Source organism: Lissotriton helveticus, chromosome 4_1, assembly GCF_964261635.1.
Source record: "Lissotriton helveticus chromosome 4_1, aLisHel1.1, whole genome shotgun sequence".
Taxonomy (NCBI): Eukaryota; Metazoa; Chordata; class Amphibia; order Caudata; family Salamandridae; genus Lissotriton; species Lissotriton helveticus.
Window position 1 is genome coordinate 1038970839 of NC_136063.1, and position 17257 is coordinate 1038988095.

General features: G+C 46.6%; 1 protein-coding gene across 1 annotated transcript in view; it reads left to right on the forward strand.

Annotated features, from left to right (window-relative positions):
• Nucleotides 1-807: 807 nt before the first annotated feature.
• The window catches only part of TENT4A (terminal nucleotidyltransferase 4A), a 606146-nt gene continuing 589696 nt past the window's right edge, over nt 808-17257 (forward strand). The window contains exon 1 of the mRNA XM_078687633.1: nt 808-1911. Within this exon, the coding sequence (XP_078543759.1) occupies nt 1397-1911 (515 nt within the window). The 5' untranslated portion in view covers nt 808-1396. The remainder of the gene's footprint in view (nt 1912-17257) is intronic.

The window sequence follows — 17257 nt, forward strand, 5'->3', positions numbered from 1 at the left end:
GGGGGGGGGGCAGCTGTGTGTGTGCAGGGGAAGCTTTTTCAGTCCGGGCTGCTACAGAGGGGGGGGGAGGGGGTGCATGCACCGCCAACAACCTGCCAGGCCAGTGCACAACAATTGCATCACCCTCTGTCTGCCTGCCATTGCATTCCATGCTTCTAAAAGGTAAGAAAAAAACGTGCGTTTGCGTTTCAAATGTCCGATCCTGCATCAGCACACTTCCAAATCCCATACATGACAGTAACCCTATTCACGGCCCCATTCTCCCGATTTTTTTCAAAAAAATCTCCCTCTTTGCTCTTCTGAAATGTTGGCATGTATGCACCAGGCTCTCAAGTGAGGGGGAACGTCGATAGCTCGTACTTGAAGATGTCGATCTGGCACTGGCACTGGCCCCGCCCCAGCTCAACGAGCCTACTGACTTCAAAAAGCAGAAAAAAACATAAAGATTCTATTTCACCATTTTTTTTTCCAAAAAACAATGCCTCGGGGGTTTCCGAGAATGTCTTTGGAGAAGGCACCAACTCTTGATTAAATTATAAAACAAAAAAATAATTATTGTATTTCAAGATTTTTGTATATTGACGTGAAAAATCACAGGCACGCGTTAAAACGCTTAAAAGAACTGTGGTTGTTTAAAGATTGGGTGGCATGAAAGAACACTCCACTATATCGCTTGCGGAACATGTAATGTTTTCATTTCAAGATGGCGGAAACTTTCGCCTATTTTCCTCAGCCGTCACCTTCCACGCCACTTCGAAACGAGCCAGACAGCTCAATATACCCGTGGAGGCGCATGCACACACGACTGTTGCGTCACAGCTCGCGACTACCTCTCCAATGTGAATTCTAACACTAACGGCCAGTGGCCGGTCCGCTCCTGAAGTGACACCCCCTCCTCCTGATACTAGGTTCTCGGGCCACGGATGGAGGAGGAGGAGGAGGAGGGGGGGAGGGCCTACTGCACTCCCGGACCACCGTGCCGGGAGGCGAGCGTGTGGCAATCCCTCCCCTCTACGCGGGGTGTGCTGTAAAGGAAACCTGAGCACTCCCATTAGGCGCGCGTCCTCTCTTTTCCTTGCTCGTGCTGTCACTGGTGGGCGGACAGGGGTCTCATTGCGACCGCGCGTGCGCGGTTGCCAAGGCGGCGTGAGGAGTAAAAGTTTAAATTCCCTGCGCGCATGCGCAGTTCCTTCCTCTCCCGGCTCGAGCGATAGGACGCCGCCACATTGGTCCAGCGTTTCAGTTTGAAGGAGCCAGAGAGCGGATCCTTGAGACAGCAACAGCTCGCCCCTAACATCACGTTCATCCATAACCTTCCCTCCCTGCGCGCGCCTACCCCCACTGACAGCCCGGGAATGGCACCCGTGCCTCTGTGAAGCCCCCGCGCGGCCCCTGCATGGATCCCAGAGTAGGCTGGATTCAGCCGGAGCAGAAGGGCCCTGCCAATGCCTTCTGGATGCAAATATGGGAGACCTCCCAGCAAGGCTTGCGTGGGTCCTCCGCCGGGGGCTCCCGTACACCAGGGGGTCCAGACTGCTGTTACCCGCACTATCTCTGCTTGAATACCCCTGCCGAGATGAGCCCTCCGTCCTCCCCCGTTTCTTCCCCGGGTCATGACAGCCCCCCTCCCCCCGGCTACATCAACTCTCATCGGGCGCACTGCCCGCAGCAGCAGCTCCCACGGCATCGGCGGTCCGTGCACTGTCCGGGCTGTACCCGGCCGGAACCCGCGCCCACCACTCCCTTACACCACCCAAACTACTATGACCACCTTCACCAGTACCACCCTGGCCGCCGGAAGCGCGAGAACAAGGCAAGCACCTACGGCATGAATTACCTGCTGCCGCACGGGGCCCCGCAGAGCTCCCCCGGGACACCCTGGAGGAGCAACTACAGTCCAGGCCTGCAGGGGTAAGAGTTTGTCCACTGAGAGGGTGGATTTTAATCCAGTTATTGAATTAACGTGGAATTCAAACATTGAGCTCTCTAAGGGTTTCGTCCTTTGGTCATATTGGCACGGCTGACCATGTTCAGGGCCCGGTTAAGTGGTGTCATGTACGTGTGACTTATGACAGCTGAGAGAGAGAGTGGGCCTGGCCTCTCTGGTAGACGTGTGTGGGTAAAGGTAGCTCTGTAGTCTTCGACCGGGGATCTTAGCAGTTGATAACCGCCCCCCCACCGGCGCTCACACGTGGGTAGCTGTCAGTGGCACTAGGTTTCGTTTCTTGCGCTGCCGTTCCTGGCACTGTCAGCCTCCCTCCCCCGAGCTCTTCCCGCTGCTGTCACTGCGGCCTGTTTCCGCTGACACCGCATTTGACCCGGCCTTCCATGCTATCATACGGCATTTCTGGAAAGCTTTTTAATTCATGCAGTTTTCTATCAGTTTATGTGCTAATTGCTGACCGGTCTCAAAATGTAGCATGTCATTTACGAGGCCGCGACCTCAGCGTGTCACGAGTGCTACAGGCTGTCATTTTGGGCGCATTTTTGAAGCGAAGAGGTGCCCCCTTTTTTTGGGCAACCTGAACTTGTTCTGTAAGTCGAAGTACCGTGTACTAAGATGTCCAACATGTTTCCATCCTATAATGGCTGAAATTTTGAAGACGGAGATTTGGTTTTAGGAGGGCCTCCTCTAGTTTGACATAAGCCCGTGTAACTTTGTTTTGATGGGACACGGTATTGTTGACTATATCAGACATAAGTGTCCATTGTGAATAGCTTCCTACATTTTGTAGAACGTCTTTTTGGGTTTAGGGACAATGACATGCGAAAGTTATTGCCAAAAGCTTCTATGGTAGTTTTCACTTACTCACCAATGCGGTATAAGGGTTTTGTTCACGTATGTACTGCCGTAAAGTGACTTACTCGTGACTTACTCGTGATTTTCTCAACGTGGTTATCGGTGGCATTGCTCCTTTAAAACGAGCCCAGTGCGGATCGGGCTGACCTTTCCCTTCTAAAGTAGGCGCTGCCTTCATGCCCAAAGCATGCAGCAGCTTCGCTTTGATTTGCTAGTCGGGCACTCGATCCACACCTTTTGGCCTGGAACCTCACCGGTCTACTAGTATCAGTTTGTTGGCTATGTTTTAATGTACATGAGACTCCCCGTAGTGGTATCGTATTTCTTTTGCTGTATTTATGATGAATCGTATTTTTGGTTCTATATTTAGTTTTTAGAGTAACTGCAATTGCACATGTATTTATTTGGTGCTTAAGACCCCTGATATAACATTGACGCGCTTTTTCGGGGAGTAAAAGCTACTCCGCAACCCATGATTATTAATTCGTATGTTGGCATTTTTTTGTGTTCTTGTTCATTAGTTATGTTAAGTTTGTTCCCTTGATTTCTTGCAGGTTTAGTAGAGTTTGCAGTAGGTATATAATAATGGGAATGTAATTGAAAAGTGGAAGTAAGGTTTTTGTAAGTAGTGGTCATGTGCGTTTTGGGTGGTATGGCTAAAAAGGAGGGATGGAAATTTCAGAAGGATGTTTAGGATTTCATAGTCAGATAGGTTTGAGTTGAGGGGAGTGATGGGAAGGAGACCAGACATTTGTTTTTAATACCAAAATGTAATTGTGTATATGTATGTATGTATGTGTATATATATATATATATATATATATATATATATATATATATATCTATCTATCTATCTTGGTAAAGTTGTTAGCTGCACTAAATACCCATAAGTACATTGACCAATATTTGCATGGTTTGCACTTCCCATTTATCTTGTGGTACCTTTTTTTTAATGGTTTCAAATTGCTGTACTTAAATATATATTTGTACACATGCCATTTATTGTAGTTTTTTGTAGCAGACATAACTATCTATATATGCACCTGTATGTTCATGTAAGCAACAGTTTCGATATGATACGATATACACATGTATCTTGTAGTGTAGTACTTAGTTTTCCCTTCACATACATATATCTATTCATCACAAAGGTTACAAGTTGTAGAACAGCTTTTTTCCATACTGTGAGTAGTATAGTTTGACGTGTTGGAGAATACTGTTGTGGTATATTCTTGAGTTGTGACTATAGTCTTGAGTTGTGACTATAGTCATGTGGGTAAGAGCCAGCTCTTGGCCAATCTTCTGAAGTTGAGATGGAATATATAATAATACAACGCTAACGTTTACCACGCATGGCATTACCACGCAAATTTTACTTCGCATGCGTCTTTACCACGCAGCATTTTCCAACGCACGATTATACACCGCAAAATTTACGTTACTTAACCTCTTACGTCCTGTACATAATGATACTGATAGGCTAAAAAAATAATTTCCAAACTGCCGAACAAAGCAAAATATCGATGTTTATAACAAACCAATACTACAGATTACCATTCTTTTTTAATTTACAATGCGCTTTAATTATATTTTTTTTATGTATAAACATTGGATCCTTATCTCACCTCTCCACGCCTTTCACCAGCTGCACTTCACGGAAACGAGCGTCAAAACACGTTTTGAAAAATAGAGATAGGACTACTATAATGACGTACACGCCACGTCGCTGGGGAGGCTCTTTTCTTGATCGTCAGAGGCACTTAATATAGTTTTTTTTCTCATTTTTTTTTTTTTTTCAATCCGCTTGTTTTTTTTGGGGGGGGAAGACCTCCCCCAAGCCCCCTCTTTTTTATAGTTCCTTTTTCTTAATGATGAACACACAGGACGAAAGAACGAAGACTGAAGGTAAAGACTGTCGTGGAATGCACCCGCTTTGAAAAGACGTTTGCGTGGTAAGTGAACCGTAGTAAACGTCACGCGTGGTAACGACTTCGTAGTAAATGATGTTTCCCGTTGAGATGGTTGTCTGTGGATCTTGAGTTTGAGGGTAGTGAATGCCAGTTTGGCTCCTAAAGCAGACAAGTATGTTCCACCCTAGTTCTTCTATGTAGCCACTGACACACTGATCCATTTTTGAGCATAGGTTCCTATGTTTTAGGTATTATATTCTCCCCCCCCCCCCCAATTGAGTTGTCTGATGTCATATATTGCTTTGTGTGTGATACAGAGCAGCATGACGGAGGATCTTGCAACTGGTAACTAGTGTAGCACCCTCAAAGCAGGGGAGATGTGTGTTTGTGGCTTTACATGTAAGTGAAAGTCTAGCAACAGCATTCTGAATTCTTTGTAATCTTAAAATAGTTGTTAATGTTGAGCTGTGATATAGATCATAAGCATAATCCAGTTTTGATAGGACAAGAGAGATGGTAGCTTGAACCTTGTGTGGTAATCCTAGATGCGGGAAGATGTTTTTGCATTGTTTTAATTGAGAGAGAGCATAATTTGGTTACCTTATCCACTTGTGGATTAATTGATAGGAGTCAATGATAATTCCAAGGTCTTTCCTTATATATTTTTGGAGGTGTTCTTGGATCTGGCCAGGCGCAGAGTGGGTCATTGTTGGGTCTCGTTAAGTCAGCGCGCATGCGCTGCTTGGAGAGACTTTAGTAGGTGAGTTTTCAAAGTGCTACTGGCTGGCCTAGCGCTTGCATTCACGCGCGCTGGCCAGCCATCTGTCTTTCATTAGCACCACCAACAAGAGAAATGGGTTTCGCAAGTAGGTGCCGCTGACAAAAACATACGTTTTACATGGATAGAGTTATCACATGGAAAGCAAACTGCTACCCTCCATGTTATCTTGTTGCCTAAACCACATAGATCTATACACTCCTGCTTCTTCTTTAAATGCACAGCATCACTGTAGCGCTTTCCTTTTGTGTACACTTGTGTTAATGACATGTAGGAAGCTTTCATTGATTTTTGATAACCGAAGCTGAAAATCAACTACGTTCTATTTACATCAATACATTACGTAGGCTATGACTCCTAATTAAAGTGTTTTATTGGTTGGTACACAAATAGAGAGAGAACACACTCGGTCTCATCTATTTGGTAGATTTTTAAAAGAGGAAAGATTCATAGTGTGATGGCTGTGGATTCTCTCCGTCGCTTTTCATGGCATCCAGCAGCACTTACTGATAGCATTCGTAGTTAAAGGAGGAACCTCTCTTCTCATTACAACTGAAATAGCTGCTGTTGTGCACGGTAGCACGATAATGCAAATGATTTTCAATGTGGGCACAGTTTTGTTTTATCGGACAATTTGGCTCACTAAAAAAGTACAGACTGCTGCATCTCTAAACCCCTAGTTGCCTTTTCAAGCACCCTACTGTCAGTGTCTTGAGCATGCTCAAGTAAGTGTTTTATTTGCATAATTAAAATAATTGCAATTCGTACAGGCACTGTTTAAAAATTGAACACTAATCAAATTCTAATAAAAACAGTAAGCACATAAAAAGGAAACATTCGTTTAGTCAGAAGTTTGGATATCGTCTCTATTGGTAACCAAATTGTCCATATGTTCTGGGCCTTTAATGTTTCCAAGCAATATGTCCAGTATTTGTTCCAAGATGTATCGGGATTGCTGAGCAGTGACCATATACAGCTCTTTAGAGTGAGGACAAGCGTGTTTTGTTTTTAAGCTATAAGCAATAAATCTTGCACTCATAACCCAGTGTTGGGAAGACAAAGAGAATTCCATTCGGATTTGGGCGTGTGAAGTAGAGTTTGGTAGTTGGAACACAATACGAAAGCATCCTGACTGAGCTCTGTCTAGCCAGATGGACATTTTGTCTTTATAGGTTGTGGCACCGAAGGCTATTGTCGGCAGGAATTTTGCGCCTATCAGTTTTATTAACTGGGCAAAATCCGGGGAATGGAGGGCTCTCTTTGTTCTTATGAAAGCCCCCTCCAGGCTGCGGGCGACACCCTGCATTGCGGTTATGTGCGTGGCCGGTCTCCCTTTGTGATCTATCCAGACACCAAGGTATTTGTATGTGGTGACTAATTCCAATGCCTTCCCCTCAATGAACCAGGTGCTCTTTTTTTGTTTTCGAGGAGGAAGCTGTCATAACTTTGGTTTTAGTAATATTGATTTCCAGTGTGTTGGTATTGCAATACAACAGGAGGGAGTCGAACAGTCTTTGGAGGCCCACCTGGGTTTGATCGAGTAAGATAGTGTCGTCAGCATATTGCAAAGTTTGGATTTTTATTAATTCAATTCTCAGGGGAAAAGCTCGGCAACGGGCTAGTCATTCAGGAAGGTCTGCAAGATACAGATTAAAAAGTAAGGGTGCAAGAATGCATCCTTATTTTAAGCCTCTGTTGGTAAAGATTTTATTAGTTGATGACCATCTTGAGGTGACTCTTATTTTCACCCAGGTATCTGTGTGTAGAGCTTTGAGAGCTTTCAGTAAAGGCTGAGGAATGCCCCATTTTGCCAATTTTCCGCAAAGTTTGGGGTGAATCACGCTATCAAAAGCCTTCCGAAAGTCAATCAAGCCCAAGTATAGTGACTTACCTTTCGTGGCTAGTGTGGTCTCGATCATATGGGCTAAGCAGATCAAATTATCTTCAATATGGCAGGCCTTTTGGAAGCCGGTTTGTGTGAAGGGAATTAAATTGCAATTTTCCACCCAAGTTGTTAATTCTGATAGAAGTACACTTGCGTATGCCTTCCCGTCTACATCGAGAAGATCTATCATCCGATAGTTGTCAGGGCTGGAGCGTGAGCCTTTTTTATGGATGGGGATGAGTAACGATCCTCGCCAGGAAACCGGGATAGACTCACCCAGTATTGCTGTCTCAAAAAGAGGAGCCAGCAGCATGGCCCATTTCTGGGCAGAGGCTTTGTATACTTGGGTGGGAATACCGTTCGGTCCTGGGGCACTCCCTGATCGCATTTTCTTTATTATAAGCGCGGGTTATCTAAACAATTGGCATCGTATCGTCGTGGGAATTAGTGTGATTAGGGATGGAAAGGCTGTTGCAGTTAATGCCATTCGGTTCTGTATAAAGTGCTTTGATGTAAACCTCCCAGTCGGCAAGAGAGATGTTTGTTGCACTGGGTGGTTGAGCGGTTTTAGTAGCCTTGTTTATCCATCTCCAGAATTTTCTTTGCTCCTTTGATTTTATAATCTCATGGGCAGCTGCCCAGTGGTGTTCTTCTTCCAATCTCTTAAGGATAAACCAGGCCGTCCTATATTCTTTTCGAGTAGCTGATATTTCACCCCGCAGAGATTTATATGCACTTTCATTATTAGCATCATTTCGCTGTAACTTATTTAATTTATATTTGATGGTAATTATGAGTTGCTTTTGCTCTGAGAGGGAAGATGAAACAGGAAGGCCTTTGTCTAGACTTTTTGTTGACTTTGAGGCTAGTTGTTCTCTGAAGTCAGCCACAATGATTTCCCATGATGATGCTGAAGATGGTTGAAAAGTAAGGGTGGAGCCTGCCTCCATTAGATTGGTGTTAGTCGCCCATTATCAGCCATATATCGTTTGGGTGATGAGCATCGAGGTTGTTTATATCAGGAAGCATTTTGCTCAGTGTGGCCTCCCCTCTTATTTTGGAGGGATGCAAGTAGACGCAGCCGAGGTCAATTTTTTGGTTTCTCAATTTTTCCTTTTCATGGCACTGGATCTCGATGCTAATAAAAGTATAGTCACCCTGGCCTTTAAAGAGCAGTAATACCTTTGCGACCAGAGTATTCTTCACGGCGATCAGCACACCTCCGGAGGCATGGCCAACTGCAACAGAAGGAATGGCATGAGATTCGATGACAGTAAAATCCTCCCAGACTGTGTTTTCCAGGGCCCAAGTTTCTTGAAGAGCAAATATGTCCTGGGTCTTCTGGAGGCCCATGGTTAGCCGTTCAGTTTTCTCTTTTGTTAAACCTCGAATATTCCAAGAGCAAATATTAAGATAGTGTACTTCATCGTAGTTGGTTTTTTCTTCGTTCAATGTTTTCTGTGTTTTACCCTAAGGCCTGAGAGAGCCAAGACCAGTCTTGAGATTTATGAGGCATGAGTACACATTTGCGTGGGCCACCCGCTTTTGATATTATTTGAAGTGGGTTCTCTATCCAGGGCACAGTTTTTGTTCCTGGTCGAGGGCCACATAATATCGAGGAGGGCTGCTGGATGTTCTTGTCCTGTTTTAACACTAGTTTATTGTTGCCGACCATTGTGGAGTTGCATATGTTATGTTTTAGGAAATCTGGGTAGTTAACGTTGGTAGGGAAACGGACCTGAACGCCCCAGTTGCTCAGTTGGTTTTTGTTATTCATTAGGATTGAGGCCTGGTCTTTATTGTAGAAAGTTACCACTGTCAAATCGTTTTTCTGGCCCTGTTCAGGTTCAAGAAAAGTCACACTTTCGATATCCGTTGATTTTACATTTTCTAGTCCGGGGAGCTGCAAGCATAATTTTAAAATGTTTCCTCTATTTAAAATGTCCCATTTTCCTTGCCATGCGTATTCTGGATACAGTAGTATTTTTTTGTGTTCTTGAGGCTGGGAAGGTAACTCACAAAGGTTAAGTTTTAATTTATTCAGATATTGTTCTTGGTTGTTTGATTTAGGACTCGAGAGGCAAACGTCTGTGAGGAGGTCGCTTCCTCTTGCTATTTCTTGAGGGGGCTGCGTCGTGTGTTCGGCTCTTTCCAAGGGAATCCGGGGTTTCTGTGTTTTGTTTTTTTCATACTCGTCCCTCGTTTTAACTCGTGTTAATGGCACTTCTGTGAGCATTTCAGTATTTGTTACTTCCTCCTCTATTTTAGGCAAGTGAATTACATCATGATAATTTATAGCTTTATACTTTGGGTCCTGATCGATGTGTTTTTTTTGCACCTTGGATAAGGGGAGAATTTTTGTTAAGCGGTTTGATAAAATTTTCTCTGGTCTTGGTGGAATTACTGTGAGGTTTTTTATTTTTATTATTCTCGGTAATTACTTTTTTTTTCCATTGGGTTCATTAAATTCTGCACTTGATCTGGTGGGTTATTGTGGTCATTGTTAGCCTTAGTTAAAGTCGCATCCAATTTTTCCGTAATTTCTTCATAGTGATGGACAGATTTTACAGATGATGGAATTGAGTTAGTTGTTGGTTCACTCTTATCTGTTCCTAGCCACTGTAATAGTGCGTTGCCCTTTTTTTTTGGCTTTATTTAATTTCTTCTTGTTCTTCCTGGACAAGGGGTTTCCTTCCATCGTGGTTTGTATGGTCGTATTTGGGGGTCTAGCAAGACTCAATGAGTTGGCTAACACAGTTTCGGTGTTAAGTGAAGTTATTTTTTTCTTGGGCATTCGGTGTTAGTGAGCTTAGGATGGATACGTAATCAGAGTGATCGACACTTCTCTGGGTGCCTGGTACATGCTCTTGAGCGGCAAAGAGGGGCTGTTCTCGTTGGCTGCTTGACTTGACATTGTGAGATTGATGATTAATTCTCGTGCCACTCTTTGTTATAGTTGACTTGCTCTGAGTTTGAGGATGGGGGGAAATAGGTATTTTCTGGGGCCTGCTCTGCGCCTCTTTCTTCAAATCTTCAATTAGAGTTGACATTATTTCCGTAAGTGATTCTAATTTTTTTAATAACTGATTGCAATTGCAGCCATTATATTTTTGATTTAAGTTTGGGTTTGTGTTTTTGTTTGGATTCAAGCTTGGGATTTTATTTAGTTCCACATTGTTTTGAGCTCTACGTATCAGAGTTTAATTGCTAGAGCTTTGAGTCTATTCCCATTATTGAGTCTGCTACTGAGTGTAGAATATTAATGTGGTGTCTTTATAGAGAGGAAATGCCAAAGTATGAACCTGCATTTCTTCGCCAATTAAGGGCAGAGATCTCCACGTGCACACACCACCAGACGTCAGTGCACCCTTCCACCAAGCATACACACCACCAACCGTAAATGCACACTTTAACCAGGCACACACACCATCTGCCGTCAATGCACGCTTTCACCGGGCACAAACGGCACCAGCCGTCGGTGCCTGCTTTCGCCGGACACAAACGGCACCAGCCGTGGGTGCCTGCTTTCGCAAGACACAAACGGCACCAGCCGTGGGTGCCTGCTTTCGCAAGACACAAACGGCACCAGCCGTGGGTGCCTGCTTTCGCAAGACACAAACGGCACCAGCCGTGGGTGCCTGCTTTCGCAAGACACAAACGGCACCAGCCGTGGGTGCCTGCTTTCGCAAGACACAAACGGCACCAGCCGTGGGTGCCTGCTTTCGCAAGACACAAACGGCACCAGCCGTGGGTGCCTGCTTTCGCAAGACACAAACGGCACCAGCCGTGGGTGCCTGCTTTCGCAAGACACAAACGGCACCAGCCGTGGGTGCCTGCTTTCGCCGGACACAAACGGCACCAGCCGTGGGTGCCTGCTTTCGCAAGACACAAACGGCACCAGCCGTGGGTGCCTGCTTCCGCCGGACACAAACGGCACCAGCCGTCAGTGCACGCTTCCACCAGGCACACATCACCAGCCGTCAGTGCACGCTTCCACCAGGCACACATCACCAGCCGTCAGTGCACGCTTCCACCAGGCACACATCACCAGCCGTCAGTGCACGCTTCCACCAGGCACACATCACCAGCCGTCAGTGCACGCTTCCACCAGGCACACATCACCAGCCGTCAGTGCACGCTTCCACCAGGCACACATCACCAGCCGTCAGTGCACGCTTCCACCAGGCACACATCACCAGCCGTCAGTGCACGCTTCCACCAGGCACACATCACCAGCCGTCAGTGCACGCTTCCACCAGGCACACATCACCAGCCGTCAGTGCACGCTTCCACCAGGCACACATCACCAGCCGTCAGTGCACGCTTCCACCAGGCACACATCACCAGCCGTCAGTGCACGCTTCCACCAGGCACACATCACCAGCCGTCAGTGCACGCTTCCACCGGGCACAAATGCCATCGGTAGTCGGTGCACGCTTCCACCAGGCACACATCACCAGCCGTCAGTGCACGCTTTCACCGGGCACAAACGCCATCGGTAGTCGGTGCACGCTTTCACCGGGCACAAACGCCATCAGTAGTCGGTGCACGCTTTCACCGGGCACAAACTCCATCGGTAGTCGGTGCACGCTTTCACCGGGCACAAACTCCATCGGTAGTCGGTGCACGCTTCCACCAGGCACACATCACCAGCCGTCAGTGCACGCTTCCACCAGGCACACATCACCAGCCGTCAGTGCACGCTTCCACCAGGCACACATCACCAGCCGTCAGTGCACGCTTCCACCGGGCACAAATGCCATCGGTAGTCGGTGCACGCTTCCACCAGGCACACATCACCAGCCGTCAGTGCACGCTTTCACCGGGCACAAACGCCATCGGTAGTCGGTGCACGCTTTCACCGGGCACAAACGCCATCAGTAGTCGGTGCACGCTTTCACCGGGCACAAACTCCATCGGTAGTCGGTGCACGCTTCCACCAGGCACACATCACCAGCCGTCAGTGCACGCTTTCACCGGGCACAAACGCCATCGGTAGTCGGTGCACGCTTTCACCGGGCACAAACGCCATCAGTAGTCGGTGCACGCTTTCACCGGGCACAAACTCCATCGGTAGTCGGTGCACGCTTCCACCAGGCACACATCACCAGCCGTCAGTGCACGCTTTCACCGGGCACAAACGCCATCGGTAGTCGGTGCACGCTTTCACCGGGCACAAACGCCATCAGTAGTCGGTGCACGCTTTCACCGGGCACAAACTCCATCGGTAGTCGGTGCACGCTTTCACCGGGCACAAACGCCATCAGTAGCCAATGCACGCTTTCACTGGGCACAAACGCCACCGGCCGTCAGTGCACGCTTCCACCGGGCACAAATGCCATCGGTAGTCGGTGCACGCTTCCACCAGGCACACATCACCAGCCGTCAGTGCACGCTTTCACCGGGCACAAACGCCATCCGTAGTCGGTGCACGCTTTCACCGGGCACAAACGCCATCAGTAGTCGGTGCACGCTTTCACCGGGCACAAACTCCATCGGTAGTCGGTGCACGCTTTCACCGGGCACAAACGCCATCAGTAGTCAATGCACGCTTTCACTGGGCACAAACGCCACCGGCCGTCAGTGCACGCTTTCACCGGGCACAAACGCCACCGGCCGTCAGTGCACGCTTTCACCGGGCACACACGCCACCAGCCGTCAGTGCACAATTTCTACAGGCACACACACCACCAGCCATCAGTGCACGCATCAATTGTTAACGCAACCACGATTAACTATTGTAGCAATCGCAGTATGGCCCACTTTACTTTTAAACATATTCATCTAAAGAGCAGCATGCCACCAGTGCCATGAAATTAAATACACATTTTTTTTGGCCTACAATTTATAGACTTTTGTTGCAATTGGTGTTGCAATATTTAGCAATGCCAATAGCTCAAACTTAATTAATGCGAGACCTATTGCATTGCAAATGCTTCATTTTTTTGTTGCCACAGCGGAGTATATCCGTTTTGGAAGTATTCAATTTCAGGTGGCTCCCTATCATCCATTGGTCAACGGCTCTTGGGGCAGTCAACAGTTTGATGTTTTAATATCCTTTTGGCTTTCCAGTTTCAGAAGTATCTGCATGTCCTCAGCGTAGTTGTAGCGGGTGATGTTAAACCCATTGAGCAGACCGGGTAATGATTTTGTGGAGATGTTGAAAGGCATGGATGAGATAATTGAGCCTTGTGTTACTCCTTTATTGTTGAATGGTTTAGAAGAGGATCTGAAATCTGTTGTGTGTTTGTAGGGGTGGGGGTTGATCCAAAATAGAGCTGTGCCCTCAATTCTGATTTATTAGGATGAGTGTATAATGATTTGCAGTGTCAGAGGCTGCTGAAAGGTCCAAAGAGAAGGGCAGCAAACCTGTTCTGGTTTGTGTTTTTAAGGCCACCGAGATGGCGATTAGGGACGATTTGGGGCCTCTTCCTGGACGGAATCTAGTTTAGAAGTTAAAATATGGCATTGCCTATGAATTGTGAAATTTGGACGTAAGCTGCTCTTTCTATAGGTTTGTGCGGGAACGATCCATTTGTTATTGCCCGGTAGTTGTCTGGTCTTAATTGTTCAGGTTTAGTTTTTTTTTTTAAAGGTGGCATGCGTGTGCATTTTAAGGTCTTTGGGGAAACTCCTGTTAAGGAGTTGTTGATGGTGCTCTTACTGAGATGGCCATTGAAGTTGATCGTATCTTTTTGCAGATTTGAGAATGAAAAGGGTCAGAGGCCTAGTCGGCTGGCTTGCTCACTTTGAAAAGCTCCAGAAATTCAGGTGGTGATAGTTCTGTAACTGGGTGTAGTTGCTGCGTTTGCCTTGTAGTTACTTTAGTCTTGCCTTTGTGTTTAGAACCTGGTGTGATAGCAGGTCGCTTTTTATGTAACTAAGGCTCATTTCAGCCTCATCAGTTCCTGTCTCCTGTGAATGGCATTGTACATTGCTTTAGGAGGTCCTTTTGTTTATCTGACTACTGCTGTTTCACAGCGTAACAGTCTGTCTGTATTAAGTTTTCCTCCTCTTCTTCCCTAAAGGCAAAATGTTAATAGATAATGCCAGCCAGATTATCTGTTTTGGGTCTGCTGGCCAATACTTTTTTGCTTTTACTAAAATGATGTATATTTACTAGTTACTTACTCGGGTTTTCAGCCAGCTTTTATCCATTGGTCTATGGTTGTCATTCACATTTGTCAAGGGGCAATGCGTCAGCCCACTGCAGCCACTGGCTGATTTTTAGAGTTACAGCACATGTTTGTTTCACAAGGAGCAAATCCACACACTAAGTAGTTCCCTTTACTGTCATGGAATATTATGGGTGTGTGTCTGTGTAAGTGTGTTTTATTTTATTTAATTATTTATATATATATATATATATATATATATATATATATATTATTTTTTTTTTTATTAATTCCCAAACACTTGAACCTTCAGCCAATGTTTTATTTTACATTGTTCGTCGGGTGCTTCCCAAACAGTTTATTTTATTTATTAAATTTTTTTTTCTTCAAAAACCTTTATTGTACCTTTCAAGTTATACATTTATAGGCCTGAAACCCATCCGGGCTGGCCGCCATCACAGTAACATTGTCAGCATGCAGTAATATCCAATGCGAATCCTTTTGTCGTTTTTCCTACATTACATTATCACCGCCTCAGAGAAAAGGCACAGCTATTCCATTTTTCAGTCAATCAGTGTGGTTTTTGTTTTTTTCTTTTTTGCAAAAATAAGAACATAACAATAAAACGTAAGGAAGCCCATTATAGTCGTACATTATTGGTTCTTAGGTTCGATGACTACCCCCTTGTACTTATTCCCTGTCGTGAACCTCCACCCATCCCCAAAACCTATTATCAGGTGTGTGCGGGACCTTCCAGGTATCATCCCTATGGTGACGCCACTACTCTGACGCCCAGGACAAGTCCGGTGTGTTCCAATGCAATCTAAAATCCGTGGACCCTCTCCCTCGTGTGTTCCAAGTGGCCCCTTATCCCGTATCCTCATCATCTTCAGACTCGTCCTGCTCCTCCTCTGCTAAGGGATCACAAATCTCCCCTCTGTATATGTTCCACTTGGACCAAATTTTGTTCCATTTCCCCGGGCATGCCCTGTTGGAGTATACTGCTCGCTCCGTCACCATGACCCTATCCATGTTAAGACCCCATTGTGCCGCCGTAGGTGCATCGGCTGCGCCCCATTTCTGTGAGATGTCTCGTTTGGCCACTATTAAGCCCACTGTGACCCATGTTTGATCATGTCTAGAGACGTCAGTCGCCTCCCATATATTTAGGAGACACCGCCTCGGATCGGGCAACAGCAGAATCTCTAACGCTTGTGATATCGTCCGCATTATTTGTCGCCAAAACTCCTGGATACGGGGGCAGTCCCATATAGTGTGGAAAAATGTGCCCTCTTCCCCGCATCCACGAAGGCAGAAAGGGTGTTGTGTTCTGTGTATGCGATGGAGCATGGTTCTAGTATAGTAAACTCTATGTAGGACTTTTAATTGCACTAGTCTCAGTCTTGCCGAGATACCCACTTCTTTAGGAGACGCTATCGCCTCATTCCACTCATGTTCGTCCATCTCCCCGGCGTCCCTTTCCCATTGCTCCTTCAGTCTAGCTAGTGGATCCGGTAGGTTGTTGAGTAATTTAAGGTATGTAAGGGAGGTTGCCCTCTCAACCATGTATTCCGTGAGAAGCCTGTCTTCCAGTGGGGATGCCTCCGGCAAGGTACTGTCCAGGGGAATGACCGCTAGCAGTGCGTGTCGTATCTGAATGTATCTGTATAGTTCCCTCTCTCCCAGGTTATATTGCTCTCGCAATCTGTCAAAAGGAACTACTGCGCCCTTCTCCCAAAGATCCCCAACCGCGGAGATTCCTATCATGTCCCAGTGAGAGAAGCCTCTGCTGCTTCGCATGTTGCCAAAGGTTTTTGAGTCCCACAGTGGCGTGAGTTTCGTTACCTTCCCCTTCCAGCCCAACGCTGCTGTTGCCGTATGCCACAGCGCTGCAGTTAGTCTGGTGGGCCCCTCCAGTTTACGCGCTTTAGTACTATCATATAGTGGGGCCAGTAGACTGTTCGTGCCTAGTTGCGCCCTGTCTGCTTGAAATGCCGGCTCGGACTGTGAAGTATGTATCCAGCAGTTGATATGCTTTAATTGCGCAGCCCAATAGTACAGTTTCAAGTTGGGGAGCGCTATTCTTCCATCATACCATCCTCTGTTCAGTTTGGCTTGCGCGATACGTGGTGGGAGATTGCCCCACAGTAGATTCGACACCAGCGCCGCCACTTTCTGAAAGAATCTAGGGTTCACTGGATAGGGGGTATTTTCGAGTACATACAGAAATCGGGGTAAGGACATCATTTTATACAGAGTGGCTCTCCCTAGCAATGTGAGGGGCAGCCCCGCCCAGAATTTAACATCCTGCTTTAGCCGCTCAATGTGGGGCCCCAAATTCTTGTCCATAAACTCCGCTGGATCCCTAGTGACATGGATGCCTAAATATTTGAATGAGGACCCTGCGATCCTCAGAGGGCAGTCTATACTCAGCACTGGAGTCGGGCCCCTCAGGACAAACATCTCCGATTTGGTCCAGTTGATTGTATAGCCAGAAATACTCCCGTGGCTGTCACAGAGTTGTAGAAGGGCCGGCACCCCCCGTTCCGGATTGGTTAGATATACCAGCATATCATCCGCATAAAGGGAGAGCCGGTCCTCCCAGCCCTCCGCCCAGCAGATCCCCCTCAACAGTGGAGTGGTTCGTATCGGGGTGGCCAATGGTTCCAATGAAATTGCGAACAACAGTGGCGAGAGTGGACACCCCTGACGAGTGCCCCTCCCCAGAGGAAATGTGCGCGAGACATGGCCATTGGCCACCACTTGGGT